Here is a 24396-nt window from a genome sequence, read left to right on the forward strand (position 1 = left end):
AACTTGGTGGAGAGTTTTCAGAAGTGAAGTGATAAATATGCAATTTTTATGTAATGTAGGCTTCCATTATTAGAAACATGACAGATTTTCTTCTTGTTTTGTTTTTAATTCATAGGGAAAATGATGAATCAGTCAAAGAAGATAAATCTGAATTAAAAGAAAAATCTTCAGGAAATAAGAAGGCCAATAGATTTCATCCTTATTCAAAAGATAAGAATTCAGGCACTGGAGAAAAGAAGGGTCCAAATCGAAACAGAGTTTTCATTAGCAACATCCCATATGATATGAAATGGCAAGCTATTAAAGATCTAATGAGAGAAAAAGGTAACCATTCCTGATAAACCCACTGTTGGCTTATCTTCATATAGAAGGGGGAGGAACTAAGCAAACTTTTTTATTCCTCTGAGCCACACAGACTCAAAAAATTGATTTTTGTTTATTTCTTGACACATGAATTAATCTTTTCCTCTTCTCTCACTTGACAACAATTTCATTACAAAGTCATACAGATAAATGAAGTTTTTTTTTTTCCCATTTTAGTGGTATAGTAGTGAGCCAGCATATGCATGCCACCAAAAATTTTGTTAAAGTGATTGCTTTGTCTAGTTGAAGTTTTTATAGATTTTTAAAGGACTATTGCATTAGTTAAGCAATACATTAGCGTGTTAAAGTATGAATAATAAGGTCTGATTATTTTTTTCCAAAAGCTGTTTTGTTATTATCTTGGTGGATTCTGGAATCTGGCTGTGGAGTTCATTTTGTTTGCATTGTCATGAATGCCATGATGCTGTCTCTGCAGTTCTATTTTAAAATTGCGTTACTGCTGTTGCAGTTTTGTTTTTAGAATAACTTGAAAACCTTCATTTTATATATATGGTTGGTTTTGGGGAAAAATAATTTTAATATTTGATCTTGTAAAAGTTAGTTTTGTTATCTCTTGAAAAATTGAGTTTCAACAGTCCTGCAAACTATGTACTTGGCTTTGAGGCTGATCTCTTCTAATAAATAAAAAAAACCTTGCATTGGTGTATCTGTTGTAAGGTGACAACTATTTGATTGGTTTTATTCATTGACTTTATTTAGAAAGTGTGTGGCTTGCTGTGAAGCATGACTTGTAAATTTAGTTTACTGATGGCAAACATGATTGAAGACATTCAGGTAGAAAGTCACCTTAAAACAGCTGTTGTGTGTAGGCGACCAAAGTTACTTGAAAAGTGTTAATGTTGATGTTTTTAATATGATAGGTTAAGGGACCATTTGTATGTATATGTGCATTTGTTCACCAACTATATCATGCTGGCCAAAATATGATCTGTAGTATGAATTAGGTTAATATGGTTGTTAGCTTTTTTAGAGAATGTGGATGATGTACATTTCAGAAAATAAGTTAAATTTACATAGCCATTGATAGGAGGTATGTTGGTCTGGTTTTGATTGTTGGTGAATAATAGGTGCTTTTCTGTAGAGTTGTGCACAGGTGTGCAGTAAAGCAAGATATTGGTGTTTAAATGTATTGTTTCTTGGTATCTTCCTTTTGTATGTCTTATGTAGTCGGTGAGGTTACATACGTGGAGCTCTTTAAGGATGCGGAAGGAAAATCAAGGGTAAGTGCTGTGGGCCATAATCTGCTTGAGGTTTAAAAGTTCCTCAGCAGTTTACTTTTTTGTATAATATTTGTACCAGTTTTTGGAAACTTAAGTTTCATTTTGTTTTACTTTATTATGCAAGATTTGAGGCTTTATACTAGCAAGTCTTGACATTTATTCAAACCAAACTAGCTGCCTGGAAGGGATGGGTTTGTAAATGTTCATAAAGGGCATTCACTTTTCTAATGCTTTAAGGTAATGCTTCTTCTTAGCCAAGAGATTTTACTATAGGATTTTTTTTTGTTGTGTTTTGATGTCTTCAAGGATATTCCAAAAGGATATTCCAAAAGTTACTGCATTGATAATATTCCCTAAGAGTTCTCTGACAAGCCCATAGCTTAAAGGTGTTAATTCAGAATGTATGTTTGAAATTTACATTGAAGAATTTAATTTGGTAGCCTGCAAGACTACATAAGAGGCAGTGCTCTGACCAATTGGTATGAATGACATTGATGATTAAATTGACATAGAAGGAATTGGTTGATAGTAGGTTTTGATTTTTAGCAACAAGAAAGCAATACACTGAGGAATACAATGGAAAGCTTTAACAGTGTTCAATTATATTGCAAAAACCAGTTGGTGCATAAGAAAAACTTTGTCATCACATTCAAATGGCACTTCGAACAGTAATGACAATTATTTTGAAAATGTATAGGTTTGTTTCTTTAGCATAAGTGATTATTTTATATACTTAAACTGGATGCTGTTAAATTGTGTGCAGCCAGTTTTCTCTAATAGAGAAATTAATTAAAAATGAGATTATTTCCTATTATTTCCTAATGAAAGATATACATTAAAAACAATTTGTGCATAATACATCTTTTGAAAATAGTCGTAACAATGGAAGAAGTGTTTTATGGAAACCTTCAATTTCCCTGAGTTACTTTTGATTGAATTTGTGAAAATACCTTATTTAGTCTTAACCTAAAGAAGAGTCCTCTGAAAGTAAATATGTGTTCCAAGCTTGTTAAATGCTAGATGCTACTGCCTTCAAATAGATCGATTTAAACATTGACAGAAGATTTGTGGTCACTTGCTATTATGTTCTAGAAGTGTAAAAGATAAAAAGTGATTGTGTTATCAATTGCTTTTCATGACTTAAATATTAGAGTTTACCATTAACTTCGTCTACTGATCTAAAACTTTTCTTCTTTTGCATATATTGACAAATCTACCTGGATATAGGGTTGTGGGTAAGAATTTTTTTTAAGTTTCTTAAGTCAAATTTAAACTTCTGATTAAGAAAAAGAAAATTTAGTATATAAACATTTCCTATAAATTTTTTCCCCCATTAAGTGTTGTTGAATTCAAAGATGAAGAATTCGTAAAGAAAGCGCTAGAAACTATGAACAAATATGATCTTAGTGGAAGACCCCTGAATATTAAAGAGGTAAGATTTCTTATATTTGGAATAATTTAAACTTTTGGATATAAAGACATGTTTTCTTTGGATTTTCATCTTGGGGCATGTATTTCTCTGGCTCCTCCTTTTTTTTTTTTAAAGCCTAGATGCTTATTAAAGCATTATATAATTGAAGATAGTTTTGCTTGTGCATGGTTTCCTCTTTGCTTTTAAGCAGTTTTCCTATATATTTGATTTGTTCCAAGTTGTTATAAGCAGAGGTGCATGATTTAAAAAATGCAGATATTTAAAGATGGCAAGGTTTATGTATTGACTTTATTTGGTATAGACATTTTCAGTTTTTAGATTGTGTTGTTTAACATGAGAGTTAGATATTCTTGTAGTTGATAGTAAAGGGTGCTTAATAATGCAAATACCTTATGGATTTGAATAAAATTGATACTCACTTTTAGTTAAAATTACCCTGAAACTATGCCAGATTAAAATTTGAGAAAACTTGTGAATCTGTTGGTGAAATTTGTAACTGGAACTTGGAAACCCCTAAAGTGGGTATGTTCCCTTTGTATGGAACAGTAGTATAATACATTGACAAAAGAATAATCAGAAGATACTTAAAAAACTATGTACACTTAAGTGTAATTGACCTTGGTAATGATTAGCTTGAATAGCAGTCATTTTCATTTCTTCCTTTAGTTCATATTGTTAATCTTACCTGAATTGTTTGATCATGGACCAGTTACGTATATATTCTTGCTAAAGTCTGTGTTACAAATGATTGAGGATGTACTTTAGGACCCTACCAGCAAGGTTGCAAGTCTCTGGTAGTAAAGCATTACTGTCAGTCACAGTTTAATTTGGTTGAGTAATGATAGGAGTCCCAGCTCACTTTCTAGCTCTGTGACTAGGCAGGTTACTTATTCTCTAAACCTCAGTAATTATAATAGTACAAATGGTAGTACTTACCTAATAGAGTTTTTATGAGTATTAAATGAGATAACATGGTAGAGAATTCAAGCTCTGGCATCAGATAATCTGGGTGATTCAGGGCAAATTACTTACCTTTAATTACTTAAAAAATTACCTAACTGTAATCACTCTCTATTTCTTTGTTTATTTATCACTAAAGTGAGAATGATATTAGAAGCTATCTGATAGTTTTATAAGGTTTCAGTTAATATATGTTAAACATTTAATAAATGTTAGCTACTAACTATAATTGTGATGTTATTATATAAAGCACTTAGCACAGTGCTCAAAATATTATATAACTACATAAGAAATGTTAGCTGTAATAATAATTGCTTGTTGTTATTCCAGTCCAAGGTGGGAATATTCCTGGTTGTTGGTCTCTTGATTCTGACTATGAGGTGATAATAGCTTAAAATTAAAGCCCATGCTACCAACAAATACAAGTATTCCAAATCCCTTTATTGGAGTCAGCTTCTGAACTCCTCTAATTCTGTTTGAGCCTGGGGGGTTTGTCTGTCCGTCCTTCTTCCTTCCTTCCTTCCTTCCTTCCTTCCTTCCTTCCTTCCTCCCTCCCTCCCTCCCTCCCTCCCTCCCTCCCTCTCTCCCTCTCTCTTCCCTTTCCTTTTCCCTTTCCCTTTCCCCTCCCTCCTTCCTTCCTTCCTTCCTTCCTTCCTTCCTTCCTTCCTTCCTTCCTTCCTTCCTTCCTTCCTATTTTGACTGGGAAGTAGAGAAAGTTTAGACTGTTGTACTCTGTGCCAGCCATGTACATGGTGGTTTTTATGCTAAAGGACAAACCTATGTTGTTTGTGTTCTTTTAAGTTTTAGCACTTCCTGTATCCTCAGTAATATTTTAGAGACCCTAGAATAGAGTTATGTGATCCAAATTGATGTAGGATACTTCCATTTTTAAATTTTTTTAAGAGGGAAAAATAACTGAGTTTGGCCTAGCTAAATGATGAAGTATTCTTTATTCAGTTAACTTTATGGATTATTATTACTAAAGGTCCCTTTCCTGGGAATTTCTGATTTACAAATGGATGACTGGGCTCAGTGCTAAAACTACTAGTGAGAGTCTAAGAAAAAATATATTTCCAATATTCCCTACCAGATATTAGAATTTTATTTTTTCATTATATTAAATGGTGTTAGGAGCAGTTATAAAATTTAATAGGCCCTCTAATAGCAATAACAGGTAGTGACTGGCAGGCTGTCCTCCAAGGGGAAAAGAGGAATAAAAACCATGTTATATAGTGGCTACTTTGTTTTAGATGAATTGTATTTATATATGTTTTACGTTTTATTATGCATATGTGTGTATGTATTTTTGTGTGTATATATGTTTATATATATGTCAAAAATATAAAAAGACAAATCAAAACATACTAAGATGTTAAGGACAACAGTGTATCTCAATAGTTTATGAAGCACCTCCCCTACCCCTACCCCTCTTTCTCTCCATAGGTAACCACTATCATAAATTTTCGATTTGTGCAAGTTTTTGAAGCTTTAGTTAGACCTGAAACATTTATTATTTACTAACTTAAAAATTTTGCAGCATTTTTCAAAACATTTATTTCTTTATTTCTGTATTTCTCTTTATTTCTTCATGGTGAAAAAATACTTTGGAAGCTAGTATACCTTTATTAATTGCATTCAGTTTAAAAAAAAAAATTTTTTTTAACGTTGTATTTATTTTTGAGACAGGGAGAGACAGAGCACGAACAGGGGAGGGTCAGAGAGAGGGAGACACAGAATCTGAAACAGGCTCCAGGCTCTGAGCTGTCAGCACAGAGCCTGACGCAGGGCTCAAACTCACGGACTGTGAGATCATGACCTGAGCCAAAGTCGGCCGCTTAACCGACTGAGCCACCCAGGTGCCCCTGCATTTAGTTTTTCACCTTCTATTCTCCCAGCCTTCCTAGAGAATTTATTAAGGTCATCCAACTTTCTTTTTATTAATATTCCCAGACTGAGACTAGCAATATAGAGTTGATGGTTACATTTATCATTGTCATTTGGTATTGCAGATAATAGTCTATCAGTGTGTTTATGTGTTTTTTGTGTGTGTTTTGCATTCCACCTGGTGAGATAAGTGAGAAGTACATTTAAACTCACTATGTTTGTTTTGTTTAAAGGTAGAATATTTCTCTTATACAGTTAATGAACTTAAAGCAGTTTTTAATATCATTTGCTTGGACACTTAGCCTTTCTTTATCCCCCCCCCGCCCTTCATCTCAGATCATAATCCATTGTCAGATCACAATCATTGTTGAGAAAGGAAAAAGGTTGGAAAGTGGGTAATTGTATTTTGTTTAGGAATGCAACTTACACATTATAATAGTTCCCCTTTACCCCAATATTCCTGGGTTTTGTAACAGTCTGTTCCACTGTTGAAAAGCTTTGAATTAGTCTGATTTGGCATTGCCTTGGGCATCCAGTGGTGAGAATTCACCATTACTGCATTTTAGCAAGAAAAGAGTCACAGTAAGTACAGTATTTTGTTCCTCTTTGAGTTATATATATTTATGCGTATGTGTCATGTATTTGAACCCTAGTATAAGGGCAGAATTAAACTAATTTCAAGTTCTTAAGTGACTTTAGTGATTGGAAACGGGTATTTAATTGACACCCCTGGAGACTGAAATATTTTGTCTGTCCACAGGTTTTTATGGGACTGAATTCTCTGGATAAGAAAAAAGCTCACTCTTCAAGAGGGTCAATAATTTGAGCCAGTTGGGATAGCTACTGTAGAATTTGAAGTTGTTATTTTAATGATACAGATTTACTGATGTATCTAGTGGTATTTAACATTCAATGTGTGTTATAGGATCCTGATGGAGAAAATGCTCGTAGGGCATTGCAACGAACAGGAGGATCATTTCCAGGAGGACATGTACCCGATATGGGATCGGGGTTGATGAATTTACCACCTTCCATTCTCAATAATCCAAACATTCCTCCTGAGGTTATCAGTAATTTGCAGGCTGGTAGACTTGGTTCCACAATTTTTGTTGCTAATGTAAGTTTAAGCTTTAGTCTAAAATTTTGTCATTCAGATATTCAGTTCTAATCATGAGGTTATTAAATTAGATGAATGGGTTGTAGGTTTAGAGAACATTTTGCTGATTTTTAATGAAAGTAAGTGAAACAGTAATTATTGGAACTCAAACCCAGTTTAAGTCTATATATATATATATATATATATATACACATATATATAAGGTTAAAGTGTAAATATGAGTATTTAGTATTCTTTAAAAGTGAACTGTGGAATTTACAAATACCTATGCAGTTCTTGAACATGTTTACTTTCATTATATGGGACTTTTGTTCATATTGGTAAATGGATTTCTTTCTTTAGCTTTGATATTTGATATTTGTGAATGTGCACATTGTAGTTGGTTTGTCATTTGTTCTAAGCTTTTGAAAGTCAGTGATATCAACAGTACTTTCAAAAATCTGAATTTCTCTCAGTAAAAATAGATGAGCAAGTTTCACATGTACAAAACAGGATGAGCAGATAAGAGGCTGTTCTGGAAATTTAAAAAAAAAAATTAAGGATAAGGAACAACGTTGGGTGAAGCTTGATTGATTTTAAACAACTTAAGATGTTTTTATTTGAATACTGTTGTTGATGTACCATCTACCAAGAAGTATAGTTCTTTATAGCTTTTAGAGTTGAGAAAAGATTTGTTTGTATTATTTATAAATGGGGAGAGGGGTTTATTAGGTATGTAACTTTATGTAATTTTATGTTAAGCTTGACTTCAAAGTTGGTTGGAAGAAGCTAAAGGAGGTGTTCAGCATAGCTGGAACTGTAAAACGGGCAGATATTAAAGAAGACAAAGATGGCAAGAGCAGAGGAATGGGCACAGTCACTTTTGAACAAGCAATTGAAGCAGTTCAAGCAATTTGTATCCTGATTTACACTTTAGCGCTATCTAATACGGTTGAAGAGCTTGATACCATTTTGTGGGGGTCATGGAATTTAAAGTTGCCTGGCTTGGAAATGTGTATTAGACTTTAGTCTCCAGCACATAAAACCTTTACTATGTCCAAGTACTAAAGTCACTCTTAAAACTTGAATTAGCCATATTATGTAAGCCTGGTATGAACTCTTCTACTTTCTCTTCCTGCCACAATGAACTGTATGTATATCCGCTGTTGACATTTAATGTAATCCATTGTGCATTAATGCAGTTGCTTTAAATGAAGTTTTCCCCCAGTGGTTGACTTACAAGATTATATTTTATTCATAAAGTAAAAGTATAAAGCAAAGACTTCAAGAATTTTCTTTGAGTATATGGAAGAGACTAAAATAAGTAAAATAGTAAAGATGTTGATTAAATTATTAGAGGTAGTCTGACTCCTAAGATTATTAAAAATATGTGTTCAAGTATAATTTTATAGTCAACTGGTTTTCCTTGACCAAACCAACAGCTATGTTCAATGGGCAGTTTTTGTTTGATAGACCTATGCATGTGAAAATGGTGAGTTCCTCCATATCACTTCAACCTCCCACCTCTTCAAACTTGTATCTGCTCTCCTCTGCATTGCAGATCTGTTTAGTTATGAATTAACCACACAATAAACTTTTTTTGCAATTAGGATGACAAGTCTGTCCCTCATGAAGACTACCGCTCACATGATAGTAAAACACCACAGTTACCACGTAAGTAAAAGTTATTATTAGAAGCAGAGCAGGCTATATATTTTTTCAATTTTATTATATGCTAAGCAAAACTCCTTATTTTTGCACCTATATCCCAAATTGCCCACAGTTTAGAATTAGTTTGGCATTATAGAGATAGTTTGTCATGATTGCTGAGGAAGACTGAGAAGATAAACATGTACCTTTTTTTTTTTCTTTTTGGTAGTTTTTCCTTATTATAAAAGCAATACATACTAAAAAAATTGTTAAGTTCATATACATGAAGGGAAAAAGAAGTCCTTTTAATTTTACCACATGTAGTCTCCATTTTAATATTTTTCTGTATTTTTTATGGTCTTTTTAGGGTTTTTTTTTACATAGTTGAGTACTACCATATAAATAATTTTTTTTTAACATTAATCTGAAGTATTCCATGTTGGAAAATTCTTTTCGCATATTTTTATTGGGTGTGTAATAGTCCATTGTATGGATGCTCCCTAAGTATTTCACTGTAATGTTAGGTATATTTATTTGTTTTAACTTTTTTTTCTTTAATTGCCAACAGAGTAATTCATGTCTTTCTGTATACAAATATTTGGTATGTTTTTGGTTATTTCTTTCAAGTATATTTACAAGTTCTCAGGTGTGCATATTGATCAGTATTATCAAATTATTTTCCAAATGGTTATAAAACATAATGTACTTAACATCTTTTGTCTCAGTGTTACATCTGCAAAATGAGGATGATAGCGCCTATATCATGGGGTTGGCATGAGTGTTGCATGAGTTAATATATGTATAGCACTTAGAACAGTTTTGGAATAATGTAAACACTCAAAAACTAGCTCTTCTTACTCTTTTACTGTACCTTCTCTGATTTTTATTAAGTTTTTTTAATGATAAAATATTTTAAATATACAGACAAAAATAAAATTAATCATGTAGCTATCGTAGGCCATATTTGTTATAGATGATTTTCCTTTAAAATAAAATTTTACAGATAAGGTTGAGACTCCCCCTCTCTCCTGACCACCAGATACCATACCAAGAGGAAACAATTTACGAATATAGTGTTTATTGTTTAAGTTTTAGTCATTTGGATACACATTTATACATACACAAACATTATAGTTAATGGTTTTGCTGGATTTAAAATTTGGGGTGAGTGACATCCTATTGTACATATTCTGCAGCTTGCTGTTTTTGGTTTAATACTGTTTTTGAGATGCATTTATATTGATGTAGCTCTAGTTCCTTAATTTTTTAATTTTTTTTTGAGTGGGGGGGGGGCAGAGAAAGAGGGAAAGAATCTTAAGCAGGCTCTAGGCTCAGCACTGAGCCCCACACAGGGGCTCAAGCTCCCGACCTTGAGATCATGACCTGAGTTGAAATCAAGAGTCGGGTGTTTAACCGACTTGAGCCATCCAGGCTCCCCAGTAATTTCTGTTTTTCTAAGATTTTTACTATTTTTGTTCATTTTCAGATTTATTGGCATAAAATACCCTCTTAAATTTCCTCTACATCTATAGTTCTTTCTTCTGATAAATTCTGAAGGTTTGTAATTTCTCTTTTTCTTGGTCAGTTTTGCTTAGAGATTTTTCAGTTTTATTTGTGCTTTCGGTTTCATCTTAATTTCTGCTCTTTAATATTTTCTTCTCTCTATTTTTGGGGGTTTAGTTTCTTATTTTTGTCCAAATTCCTTAAGTTGACCGTTTACTTCACTAGTTTTGTAGGCTCTCTTTCCTAATAAAAGTAGTTATAACTATAAATTTAGCCGTTGCACACAAGTTTTGCTATGGAGTATTTTTATTGTGATTTCATTTTTATTAAATTACTACTATGACTTCTTAAGCCATGCAGTTTTGAATTTCTAAATGTATGGGGCTTTTCATTGTTAATTTTTAACTTATTGTGGCCAGAGAAGATACGATTGTGATTTTTGGAATAATTTGGACTTTGTATTATGGTCTAATATCAGGCACTTTTTTAATACATATTCTAGGTGTGCTTGGTGAGTGCAGTGTTCTATATATGTCCATTAAATCAACTTTGTTAATCCATTTACATTGTCTTCATTTACATCACTACTAATCATCATGTGTGCTTGGGCTGTCAATTACTGAGAGATGTATATGGTAAAATTTCCCACTAGAATGTTGGATTTTCTTTTTATTGTTTGTTTTTTGGTTTCTTTTTTTTTTGGTTTTTACTTTAAATATTTTGACACTAACTTAGTAAGTACATCTAAGTTTAGAACTGATATATTTTCCAAATGAATCAAAATTTTATCACTAAGAGTGATTTTATCTTTAGTAACTAAGTCTTATCTAATATTGATATAGTTACAACAGCTTTGTTTTGCTTATTCACATTTATTATTTATGTGGGTTAATTCCCATTATTTTACGTTCTATTTTTGTGCTTTTTACAGATATTTTCCTCCTATCTTGCTTTCTTATTTAGTGGTTAGCCAGGATTTGTAATATATCTGTGAAGTCTGAAGTTAATATAATTATTTTTACTCAGTAATAGAGTGACCTTTGAATGCTTTAATTCTAATCACTTTTTCTATTGAATTATATGCCGTTATTGCTCATTGTCTTAGTTCTGCTTTTTTTTATGCCCACAAATTAGGCATTACTACTATTTACCATTTTCTTGGCTTACCTTTCTCTACTCTCACAGACCCTGGCGCTAATTTTTTCTCAAAGCATATATTTTAAAAGCTCTTTCAGTGAGGATCTGTTGTTAGTAAATTGTCTCAATTTTGGATAGTCATAAATGTCTTCAAAGGTAGTTTTACTGGTTTTACAGTTTAAGATTGGTAGTTATTTTCTCTCAGCACTTTGAAAAACGCCACAGTCTTCTGGCTTCCATTGTTGCTATTAAGTCAGCTACCAGTTAAAATGTCCTTTCTTTACAGGTTAGCTGTGTTCTTCATGTTGCTGATTTTAAGATATTTGTCTTTGGTATGCAGTTTTCTGCAGTGTTGGTATGAATTACTTTTTATTGGGCTTTCACAATCGAAGAATTCAATTTCTTTTTAAGTGAACTCTGGAAAACTCTCAGTTCATGTGTCTTTGAGTATTTCCCTTTCTCTCTTTATTGGGCAGTTTTTTCCTGCCTCAGCCAAGTTTACCTTATCACTTAGAGTGTCATCTTTCGAGATTGTGCCTGGCTTTCTGCTGGGGCTTCCAGTTTACTTTTCCACTATTAATACTCTTCCAGTTATTTAGATAAAAAATATTCTCTGTTGTATTCAGACTTACTCTATATCTCTTCTTTTTGAGATTCACATTTTTATATATTCTTTATTGAGATATAATATGAACTCATACACTTTGACAGAATTAGTTTGTTATTCGAGTTAATCATTATTAATGTCCCTATTTTTCCCTTCCTCCCTTCTTTTGTTCAGATTATTGTAACTTGTCAAATGGGAGCCTCCTTACTGCCAATGATGCCTATACTCTTACTTTTGGTGAAAGCATGATTTCCCAGATCTGTGAAGATTTTTTTTTTTTGTCATAGAGATATGAGATTGGCCTAGTCTCAAAGAGTCCTGGTTCCTTTTAGTGAAGAATGATTTCAGAGATGAAAATATGAGCCCTAGGTATAGACATGAGAGTATTGTTGATAGTCAAGTATGCTGTTGCTTTCAGTTAGACCATTTTTAGGTACTGAGCTGTTATCTTTTACCAGATGGCATTGATCTTTTCAATTACACAGCATGCTTCTGTATTTTATCTTAAAACACACACACACATTTGTGTGTGTGTGTGTGTGTGTGTGTGTGTGTGTATACATATGTATGTGTGTGTGTGTGTGTGTGTGTATATATATATATATATATATATATATATATATATATAGTATGGTTTTCTCAGCCCCTACCTCGTAATTGCTACATTGGCTAGCAAGAACATACTCAGATTTAATATAGTAAAATAAAATAGTTCCCACTCAACTGTTAAGTCTTTAAGGTCATCAAATTAACTTCTTAAAGTCTATTTTCAACAAATTTAATTAGTTTATTTTAAGAGAGGTAGTAAAAGGAATACTGGATTTAGAGACCGAAAACTTAAATTGTAGTCCTACCTTAATCACATAGCTAAATGGCATTATACAAGTAACTTAAGGTCTCAGAAATTTCCTCCTGTGTGGAAAATAGATGTGAAAACACTTAAGGTGCCATATAAGTAAATAAATATGTCATGGACAAAACCAGGTAATGTAACATTTGTTTTATTCAATATTTTGTTTTCATTGTTGTTGACTTTTTAGTTGGATTTGAACCATCTTAAACGTAATTCTATTTTAAGTGGTTTTACAAACTCGAGCAAGATTCTCATTTTCAGATATGTATACCATTTATAAGGTATATAATATTATTCAAAATCCTCTTGGTATTTGATTAGTCCTTTTTAGAATGCCTTGAAACTAGGATAGAAGGTAGGTCTGCTTCATAAAATACTTCTCATTAATAAATGGTGTTATAGTGAGGCTTCTTCACTGTGCTGCATTCTGATGAAAACAAGAACCAGTGCTCTTATTTGCAAATTTGCAAAATTTTGGCAATATTACGACAGGCATGTAGCTTAAAGAATTTATTTAGTGCCAGTTAATCATATATGGGCTGGTAATATCATTTTCATTTGTGTTTTAGGTGGTCTTGGAGGCATTGGAATGGGACTTGGTCCAGGTGGACAGCCTATTAGTGCCAGCCAGTTGAATATAGGTGGTGTAATGGGAAATTTAGGCCCAAGTGGTGAGTATTCTCACTTTCTTATTTCTTTTTAATGATACATTGCTAAATTTATAAAGCTTACATTTACTAGTTTGTAGTAGTGTTTAAAGGATTCTGTTTTATAGTTGAATATTTAGGATGTCATTTAGCCTAAAAAAAGAATGAAACCTTGAGACCAGAGAACATGAAATAGAGTGAGCAAAGGTCAGGAGGGTTCCTCTGAGGCCAGCTGTGTTGTAGCTAGCCGTTTAGCACTTTGGATTTTAAAATGTCTTTGAGGCAGGAGGAGAATGTTTAACATAGTGTCTCGTGTATCATGGATATACAGTATTTGTGGAATGGCTGAAATGCTACCCTATCAAAAGCAAGTTAAATTTGTATTTATAGCTGGGAAGGTAGCTTTTCAGAGAGCTGTTTGGCTCTTTACATGGACTAATTTACAGTTTGTCTCTGAAGATTAATTTTTAAACCTTGTGGTTTCAGAACCATTTTATTCTCTTCCAATTTGGTGGCAGTCCCAAAGTGCTTTTGTTGACATGGTTATGTTTGTCAGTATTTACTGTGTTAGGAAATAAAACTTAGAAATTCAAAAATATTTACAGATTTATTTAAAATAACAGTTATCGACTTGTATTAACATAAATATAATTTTTAAGAAAATGTTTTATTTTCTGTTACAAAATATTAGTAAACAGAGTGGCATCGTTTTATCTTTTTGGATATCCCTTTAATGTTTGGTTTAAGGCAAGACAGCCATGCTGTTATATCTGCTTCTGCATTTCGTTTGTTATATTGCATACATCATGTAGTTTCTGGAAAATTACACCTTATATTCATGACAGAACGAGAGTAAACAGTCAAATAATATCTTAATGTTACTTGATGAACAAAATAGTTTTGACTTATTGGACCCCAGACCATACTTTGAGAACTGTGTCTTAATTGATAGAGTACTAAATGCTCTCAGATTCCTGTTTTTTGCTGAGATGCTATAGCTAAACTTTTAAAAAATCAGTGTAGCTATGGTAATTGGTCTGAATGAAATAGAAACTTTTATTCTTAGGCCCTCTACCTTCCTAAACAAAGGCTTTTTTATTCTTTGTTATTTTTACTGCTCCCTTAGCTGCCATGTTGAAAGGAGTCCTTACTTTCTGACTCGATCTCTAAATCTGCTGTGGTGATACTTGTGTGTGTGTGTGTGTGTGTGTGTGTGTGTGTGTGTGTGTGTGTGTGTTGAAAAAAAAAATGAACAGTTACCTAGTCCTAGATATTCTCTGCTTGAATGTGTGACCAGTGAATTTTGTTTTCTTATTTAATAAAGATTCATAGAGGCCTTTTTGAAGACTCATGATTAGACAGCTGCTGTACATAGCACTTTAAAGCCTCACACATGTGCCCCACTGCTTCTCTAGCATTCCGTCATGACTAGACCAATGGTATCTTTTGCTATATTGTGTTATGTCATTCTTTAGTCCTAAAAATAAGATTGACTGAACGTACATACTATGTATTTTATTTGAGGTATGGGAATGGATGGTCCAGGTTTTGGAGGAATGAATAGAATTGGAGGAGGTATGTATAAGCATTTGTTTTTTGTATGTACCCAGTACCATGTTTAGTAAATTAGAAGCTGTGTTGAGAATTCTAAGGGAAAAAAAAAGTCATAGTTTATTGTTGGCTCATACCTAAAGGCTGCTAGCAGAAACTGAGCCTAGTACATACTTAAGAGATGGGAAATGATGTGTTAAGCCCCTGCACATGGTAGAGTGGATGAAGAGCTTACTGGTGAGACATAACATTTACAACATGTACCTTTCAGCTATATAGCTAATAGTCAGATCTCAAAATTAATCTTTATTCCGTAGGAATTGGGTTTGGTGGTCTGGAAGCAATGAATAGCATGGGAGGATTTGGAGGAGTTGGCCGAATGGGAGGTAGGTAAATGTAGGAATGGGCACTGTAGAGGTCTCCAGAGGGCATATGGGGCATGGCGGGTAGAGACAGGCATAACAGGACGGGGGATATCATATGGCATGTGAGGTAAGTTGGTAAATCACAGAGTTTTTGGTATTTGTGACTTTTGTCATCTTTTCAGTTTACTTTCATTATGTTCCTAAATGGATTACCATGTACTGATACACTTGAAAAAGGGTTAATTTGTTGCATAATCTTTTCAGAGCTGTACCGTGGTGCGATGACTAGTAGCATGGAGAGAGATTTTGGACGTGGTGATATTGGATTAAATCGAGGCTTTGGAGATTCCTTTGGTAGACTTGGTAGGGCTGGCTGCATATTTCTCCTTTTCCTTTTTGCAGATTATGTTTTTCAAAGTCTGTTTCCTTTTTTTGTGAAAAATTGGACATTGATAATGTTTCATGTAATTTATTGATGAAAACCACTTTAGGAATTTTAATGTACTAGCTCTCTTTTTCAGTAAATTACATATTTGAACCTATTTTTAGAAGACGTACACTTTTTGGTTACTGTACAGCTGAGAGCATAGTACCTTGGGAATTTTAAAATATGATTCTTCCAATTAATTAGTATCTTTCCATCCTTGTTTAGGCAGTGCAATGATTGCAGGAAGAATAGGAGCTTCTAACATGGGTCCAGTAGGATCTGGAATAAGTAGGTTTAAATTTTACTAGAATTTATTCAGTAGTATTTGAGTGCTTGCAAAAGACTTTGCAAGAGTAGTTATTATAGTATAGTAATATTTTGTTCTTATGTGTTAATATGTCTTGTCATAATTTAGAGAAACTTTGAGAGTTACTGAGCTTTTCTGTTTGATCACTGTTTGAAATTTCTAAACTAACTTTGAATTTTACCTCTTTGACATTTCTGAACTAACAACAGAGTATGTGTTAACTGTCAGCTAATCCAAGAAGCTCCGTTCCAACTGAGGAATCTGGGGATTTCCTTGATCATGTGTCAGGAGGAACTTTTGCTTTAGCACCAACTTTGTTTCCTTGCCTATTGTCTACAACTGCTATTGGTGACTAGCTTATTTCATGTGTGAACATCTTGTGTCTTTTGCCCCTGTTACAGCACCTCTAGAGACTTCCTGAGGTTGAGAGCTAAGGTGGAAAGAGATGCTTATTTCCTTTCCTCTTAAACCTTTCCTGTGATAGAATCAAGAGTAGTTGGGGAATGCCACATTTCTTCCACCTGTTTCCTCTACCACATTTTAGGCCTTATGTTAAATCTTAAAACATGGCTCAGTTTTTGATCTCTGTTGCTTACTGAGCCATGTCTCTGTGAGCTCTCCATACTTTATTGACTCCTTTAATTGATTGAAACCTCACAAATAGGAAATACAGCCTACTTAAAGTTTTCTAAGGGCAAATTCAGAAATCCTGTCAGCTGAAGATATTTACTTCCATTTTACCTTGCTTCTCATTCCTTTTCATCATTTTTTTCATCCTTGGCCATTTTCCCAGTAATCATAACTTCCCTACTTTCCTTTTTCACCTCAGTGTTTGTACTTCTGTTTCCCTAACTTTAGATTTGTTATTCATAGAAAGCCAGTGTGAGGGTGGTTAATTTTTGAAATTTCTCCATATGAGGATATTAGGTACAAGAGAAAAGAAAAAGTTTTGGGAATGTATAGGATTGGAATAATTAAAGGGGACTCAGTGCATAAGAATAAATTTGGTATGAGCTTTGAGTTAAATTCTCAAGCTCTGGCTAGAGGGGTGTGATTCCATGTTTTTCTATCTCCTTAAGTTCTATGTAATATTGAAATTAAAAGTTAAGTTTTCTGTGGTTATTGAAAATTGAATTGATATGAAAAGAGAAATTGCATGTGAAAATACTGAAGATACTGAAGTGAAAATATTATGTAGGAGAGTATGATAAGAGCAACAGTTAATGTGTTGGGAGTTGTAATATATTTTTTTGTTTTAGCAGTTATTACACATGGTATTAAAAAATAAACATGATAAAAACTATAATGTTAATGGATAAAACAGGTAGATAATTTACATAACTTAAATGATGTTATTTTATGATTGGAATAGAATTTTTTAGAAGTATATATGTGTGATGTATTAACATAGTGGCTAGAATTAACAGATTCAGTTAGCCATTAACATTCAACTAACTGAATGTAGATCAAATTAAATTCTATTTCTTGGAAGATTGTTATTTTGTGTGTATGAAAATAATTTTATGTTTATGTATTATCTACTTATATAAATGAATTAATTTTTTTCTCCCTTTCTTTCTCAAAAATGATTCTGTCCCTCCTCTATCCTTCTTCCTCTTCTTTCTCCTTTTTCTTCCATTTTTAAAAAAACACCAAAATTCCCCAACCCCCCCTTTCCGTTCTTGAAATCCAGGTGGTGGCATGGGTGGCATGAACAGTGTGACTGGAGGAATGGGGATGGGACTAGACCGGATGAGCTCCAGCTTTGATAGGATGGGACCAGGTATAGGAGCTATACTGGAAAGGAGCATCGATATGGATCGAGGATTTCTATCCGGTCCAATGGGAAGCGGAATGAGAGACAGAATAGGCTCCAAAGGCAACCAGATATTTGTCAGAAATGTAAGCAACTAAACGTAAAGGATACTTAAAATTATTTTTTTCTTTGTATATCTGTTACTAATACCTTTTTTCATTCTAGCTGCCTTTTGACTTGACTTGGCAGAAACTAAAAGAGAAATTCAGTCAGTGTGGTAAGTATACTAATGACTGCAGATATGATAATATTGATTACAGAGGAAAAACTGATTTTAAACCTTTAAACACTGTGTTTAGACCTTACCTGTCCAGAAGTCTGTTCCTGGATAGTATGACAGGTCTAATTCCACTTGAAATAAATTATGCTGCTCTCCTCTGACAAGGAGCAGTGCAAATTACTTCTAAATAACAAGATTTAGAGTAGAGCCTGTCATTGTCTTCTGTGGAGAAAGAGAGGGCTTGCTTTATTACCTGATTTTTAAAAGGTTAGTATATCATCATTGCTTGCGTTTAAAAAGATTTTTTTCTGTGGAAAGTACTAATGAAGGGTATACTTATTTCCTTGTTTATAGTGGAGTGCAGTGCATTGCCACCATGACCCCAAAAATGCTGACATCCAAATGATGTGGGAGTCCATCGATGAGACCCATTCTGCACATTGTTTCCTGTACAATACAGGAAACTTAGCTGATAGCAGAGAACCCACTGCCTGGAGTTCCTTAGACGGGTACATTCTGGTGGCCCTTCTAGCTCTTTTATAAACTGTTCTTGGCTGTGATGGGCACTATGTACAATCTTGATATGTTCGTTAGGTCTGTAGAAGATTAGGTGGTTTTACTACTTGAAAAGGGGACTTTTGCTGCTGGGAGAAATAGTGTGAGTGGAACAGCGTAACAGATTTCCTGCCAGTATTTTTCTGCTGTTGCATGGTATCCCAGAGACTCTCTGATCACAATAGTAAGCTATATGGGTGGCCTGTAGTGATGAAAGGAAACTAAAAGTGGTACATTCAGTTCTTGAGAGTTGACAGAAAGTTAAGAGTATTTGGAATATACATTTACTTTTTTTGAGATCACATTTATCTTTTTTTGAGATAAGTTTAGTGTTCTCCCACAAAAGTAGCCTTCAGCTCTTCTCATAAAGTGGTGGTGATCACTTAGGATCATGTGGATATCATCTGTGTTCTGAGTACCTGACTCTGTTGTAGTAATCTGTTCATAGGTTGTTTTTTTTTTTTAATGTTTATTTTTTGAGAGAGAGAGAGTGTGAACAGGGGAGGGGCAGAGAGAGAGGGAGACACAGAATCCGAAGCAGGCTCCAGGCTCTGAGCTGTCATCACAGACAGCTGATGCGGGGCTGAAACCCACGAACTGTGAGACCATGACCTGAGCCGAATTCAGACACTCAACTGACTGAGCTACCCAGGTGCCCCTGTTCATAGGTTTTCTTCCCTCTTAGATAGAGGCTTTTGATGCAGGAACTGCATCGTTTCATTCTAACATTTTTCATTGCCTCGGTATATGTAGGAAGAGTTTATTAAATGTTTATGAGTGAGTTAAGTATTCTGAGCAGATCTTCATTCATTTATTCAGTTACTTATTCAGTCAATCAGTCTACAAATAGTATGTTTTTGGCAGTCTGCTTGTCATTAGAATTAGACATACAAACAGTGAAAGATAGTATCCTTGCCTTCAAGGAACATGCAGTGTGAATCTGTCAAAGATGTTCTTTTGACTCCTTTTGTTGATTATCTTTTTTTTGGCTTTCATGTATATTCAAATAAGAGAAACTTAATGTTTTTTAATTGTAAAAATGTTAAAAATGAGGTAACTATTAAAACAGTTACCATGAACAGAAAACAGAATTGTAATGTTGTTTTCCAGTGTTGGTAGTGTTTGTAGGAGTAAGAGGATCTATCAGGATGAGTCAGCAACATCTGGCCATGAACCCCATAGACTGCAAAAGAATGGACATGTTAGGGCCTTAGTGAATACATCAAATGAGGAGCAGTGGCGGCAGGAATAGGTCATATCTGTTGTAGTTTCAGTGAAAAAAAACAGCGCCAAATGAGATAAATGACATTTTTCAAAGTAGAACTGAGACACGAAAAGAACAAAGTGTAGTACACAAATGACATTACTGAAAATGTGACCAATATTGATTTGACTTTTCTTTAGCATATGTGTAGCAGGCACATTTCTTTTTGAGGTCACATGTGAGCAAGGCTTGCAGCAACTTTGAGGTCTTGTATGGAGATTCTTGTTGGAGTGGCATTGATTTGATAGATGGACATTAGCAATTCAGACGTTTTCTGAAAGGAAAAAAGTAGTATCCAATTCTACATTTAAAAAATGTGTACAGCATTTTAGCTAATAAAATGAAAGGTGGGGGCGCCTGGGTGGCTCAGTCAGTTAAGTGTCTGACTTCGTCTCAGGTCATGATCTCGCAGTTTGTGAGTTCGAGCCCGGCATCAGGCTCTGTGCTGACAGCTCAGAGCCTGGAGTCTGCTTTGGATTGTCTGTCTCCCTCTCTCTATGCCCCTCTCCCATGCTGGCTCTCTGTCTCTCTCTCAAAAATAAATAATCATTAAAAAATTTAAAAAATAAAATTATTTTTTTAAAGAAATTATTATTCTTTGTTTTAGCTCTCCTCTTATGTCCTTTATTAATCTGTAGTATCGTGAGTGTAATGATTTTTATTTTTCTTATCAATTCTATTGTAAAAGCTTCTGATTTTTATTTAGATTTATATTAAAGTAATGCCATATTTAAATAATTCCCCACCATCTTCCTCTTTTTAACCTTAAAATGCATTGATGGTAAAGAAAATAAGTTATGGGAATATAGAGTTAAGTGTTCAGCTATTGGCAACTATGGAAGTTACTACCTGGCTTATATGAATTGAACTATCCATTTTTCTGTCACAGCACTTTATTTTCAAATCTTAAGAGAGTTTTTTCTTTCTTAGTATGAGAAGTTTCTTTCTAACCTGTTCCAAGTCAATTATGACCTCTTTCACAGTAAAAGTCAGTTTTGTTGTTGTTTTTTTCCCCCTTGAGCCCAAAGTGAGTAAGTATATCCTTTTGGTTGCTTCTTAGTGAAAGTCTAGTGGTACTCCATGCATCTTCCCCAGACAGTATCTGTCGGTAAATGGCTCACCAGCAAAGCCTTCTGCTTACCAAATGTCTATACAAATCTTCCTTGACTTACAATGGGGTTACATTCCAACAAACCCATCCTAAGTTGAAAATATAGTAAGGTGAAAATGCATTTAATTACATTTAGCCTACTGAACATCATAGCCTCACCTAGCGTACCTTAAATGTGCTCAGAACACTTATATTAGCTTATAGTTGGGCAGAATCATCTAACACAAAGCTTACTTTATAATAAGGTGCTGAATATATCATGTATCATTGATTAAATATATATCATGAATATATCATTGATTAAATACTATACTGAGTGTGAAAAATAGAGTGGTTGTGTGGGTCCAGAATGGTTATAAATGTATGGCTTGTTTACCCCTGTGTTTGCCTGACTTACTGAGAGTTGTGGTTCATGGCTGCCACCCACTATCACTAGTATCATACCACATACCACTGGCCTGAGAAAAGATCAAAATTCAAAGTACAGTTTCTACTGCGTATCACTTTGCATCATCATGATGTTGAAAATTGTAAATTGAACCATTATAAGCTGGGACCATCTATAGTGGTTAACTGTCCTTGATGGGGCAAATACAAAGGCCAAGAAAATGTATTTTAGGTTATACTACCTCAGTACAATATTTCTTCATACTTTGTAATTTGGGGGAAATTGTGTTCACATATCCCCAAACATAACAACATGAAGAATGAGTGTAGTAAAATAGATCTTTTTTTAATCCTACCCTATGTAATTCCTCAGTGACATGCATTTTTAAGAAGGCTGAGTATAAATAAATTAACTGAACCATTCAGAGTTAGTTGTAGTTTGTGCTAACGGACTCACATGGACATAGTCTTTCAAACTTGCTCCTGTATTTATTACACACTTTAGCTATACTCTGACTTGGCTTGGTATGAGGCAGGATCATAAGATTTTAGAACTGCAGTGCAAGGAAAGCCTGTTGAATTATTCCTGCTATAAACCATGTAAACAAATATAACTTTGATCCACAGATTTCCATTATGTAGTTTTCTGGATCAGTATGCTTGTTAACTGGCTAGAAAATAAGAGACTTGGGTTAGATTTTATTTACTAAACCACGTGCTGCTTCAAGGATGACTAGTCGACTTTAACTCTGGCATATTTTAATAGTAAAACATAATGCAGTAACAGTAAAAAATAATATATGAAGAGCATTCATTGATAGTCCTTTTGTTTGTAAAGAAACACTAAAACTTTGTTTTTTGTCCCTTATATCATAATTACACCTTCTTATAGAGTATCTGATTTTGCTTTTTTCTTTTGTGGTTATGTTACACTTTCACTTTGGTAATGGCTTTTATTGAACCATTTATTTATTTTTGCTTTAATTTTGTCTATTTTTAGATAATGCTTTTATATCAGCATTTTATATCAGCATACCCACAGGATGTTAATAGGCTGGATTAAACAAAGTGAAAAGGTTTCTTTCACTGCAGGATAAGTCATTTTTTAACTAGTATATGTAACAGCAATATGTTTGATTATTCTGTTGTACTGATTTCTCCTTGCGTACTATTTTGTCCTATACTATTATTAAAATAGCAGTTCTATTTTCGTTTTTCTTGGAATCACACAAGATCAGTAGATATTTAAGTCATTTAAGAAAGTCCTCAGACTTTGTAATATGTAAATATAGCCAAGGGGGTCTGATTTTAATTGTTGGAAACTAAATTTTTTTCTCAATTATTTATCTTTAGAAAAGTAAATTATCTCAGTTGGTGTTTTTATGGGATTAGAAAACGTAAAACGCTTTCTGGTTCTATGCCTTGTGGGAGTTTTGAACAGTCTTACCATGAAACAAGTATCTATAAGCCACTTTCTGTAGCCTGAGTGTTCAGACTGCAAGAATGTGGAAGCATTTTGGTGGAGAGACCTTGTCAGATTGAAAAGCTGTGAGATCATGGTGGGGTCAGGAATTTGGGAGTCTGACTGTTGATTCCTAAACTGATAGAGACAATTTAAGAGAAGAAAGAGAGAGAGAGAGAAACTTGAAAGATTGAGACAGATTTTGCATGAGATAATTACGTATTTTCCTTTGAAGTTTTGAAGATTTCTTGGCTTGAGTAAAACTTACTATTGCTAGTAAAGCTGATGTTAAGAGAAGCCCTAAGTTTTTATGAAAGGTGAAAGTAGATAAGGAAGAACCTGTAACTTTAAAAGCCCTTGATAATTCTCCACAGTAATCCACCGAAATCACTGTACTGTGCTGTCTTTGACCAAGGTATGCTTTAATTAAACTTGCTTTTTCCAGGTCTCAGCATTCACAGTATTAAGAGGACTCTGGAAATTGCTCTGCATCTATCTTTAAAGTTTTTTAAAGTTTCATTTTATGTTGTTTATTAGAAAATGTGATTTCTATGTTTTTTGTTTTGTTTTAACGAATTGTAGGTTGGTTATATATTGTTTGAATTTACTTTAACCATGATAATATAATTTTTTCTGGGGATTAGTATGTTTTATAACTTCTAGAACAGTTAAAGGCTCCCTGGCCTCGGTTACAAGATCATGGTTTTGACTCATGACATTTATTAACTTGGACCATTTAGTTAGGGTGAGCAGTTGATTACCAGTTGGTTTAAAAAAATGCAGTAAGGGTGGGATTGGGGAAATGGTTGAAAAAACAAAAACAGAGTAGTCCAGGATGTTATAGATAATAAATCATTCAGATCAAGATTTAAACAGAAAAAAAAAATTTTTCTACTCCTGCATTGAAGTTAAAATAGATCCTATCACCTGGGAAAGGGCATATGCAATTTTTTTTTTTTTAATAAGGCTTTTATTATCTCCCTCTCCTTTTTTGTCCCTTTATAGAACTAAATATATTTGGCTTTCTAAGTATGTTGCTAGACTAAAATTAGCCTGTAGTGATTTGGCCACTATATAATATTCAAGGAAAGGAAATATGGTAAGTGGGCACACAACTCCCCTAAATGTGTGTGGATCTGATGATAATACATCCCAGTTTGCCTGGGGGTAGTCTCCTTTTCATCTGTTATTTGTGTGTAATTACTAATCACTCTCCATTTTACTCTCAAAGGTGTTCTGGTTTGGGTGGTGGATGTTTATGGATATTTTGTAATTTGATGAATGATTTGATGAATATCAGCAGTGATATTACCTATATATGCAATAATTGTCTGATTTTCTTCCTCCTCCTCGAAGCTTCTCTGAGGTTCTTCTTTGGGCCTTACCATCACTGTTACTTCTATTGATTTAATCTATGCTATCTCTTCCATGCCTATTTCCATAACCTATTTGGTACCACTCTTACACTGGAGTTCAAATTGTGGTATTGAATAAATAAAATGGCACTGTGGTTAATAAGTAGAATTAGTGGGGCCCTTTTTGGCCTGGTAAAAATTGA

At 33.8% G+C, this 24396-nt stretch overlaps 1 protein-coding gene across 4 annotated transcripts in view; it reads left to right on the forward strand.

Moving 5' to 3' along the window:
* MYEF2 (myelin expression factor 2) overlaps positions 1-24396 on the forward strand; it is a 30854-nt gene that overhangs the window by 5099 nt on the left and 1359 nt on the right. Inside the window, exons 2-16 of one of the 4 annotated variants that reach the window (XM_030318242.1) lie at positions 116-324; positions 1552-1604; positions 2832-2839; positions 2943-3036; positions 6806-6997; positions 7739-7892; positions 8419-8468; positions 8587-8650; positions 13296-13397; positions 14898-14948; positions 15242-15310; positions 15554-15652; positions 15942-16004; positions 17717-17925; positions 18005-18056. In XM_030318242.1, the coding sequence (XP_030174102.1) occupies positions 116-324; positions 1552-1604; positions 2832-2839; positions 2943-3036; positions 6806-6997; positions 7739-7892; positions 8419-8468; positions 8587-8650; positions 13296-13397; positions 14898-14948; positions 15242-15310; positions 15554-15652; positions 15942-16004; positions 17717-17925; positions 18005-18056 (1469 nt within the window). The remainder of the gene's footprint in view (positions 1-115; positions 325-1551; positions 1605-2831; positions 2840-2942; positions 3037-6805; positions 6998-7738; positions 7893-8418; positions 8469-8586; positions 8651-13295; positions 13398-14897; positions 14949-15241; positions 15311-15553; positions 15653-15941; positions 16005-17716; positions 17926-18004; positions 18057-24396) is intronic. The other 3 variants (XM_030318245.1, XM_030318246.1, XM_030318244.1) reach the window with 3 other exon arrangements.

Source organism: Lynx canadensis, chromosome B3, assembly GCF_007474595.2.
Source record: "Lynx canadensis isolate LIC74 chromosome B3, mLynCan4.pri.v2, whole genome shotgun sequence".
In the NCBI taxonomy this organism is placed as follows: domain Eukaryota; kingdom Metazoa; phylum Chordata; class Mammalia; order Carnivora; family Felidae; genus Lynx; species Lynx canadensis.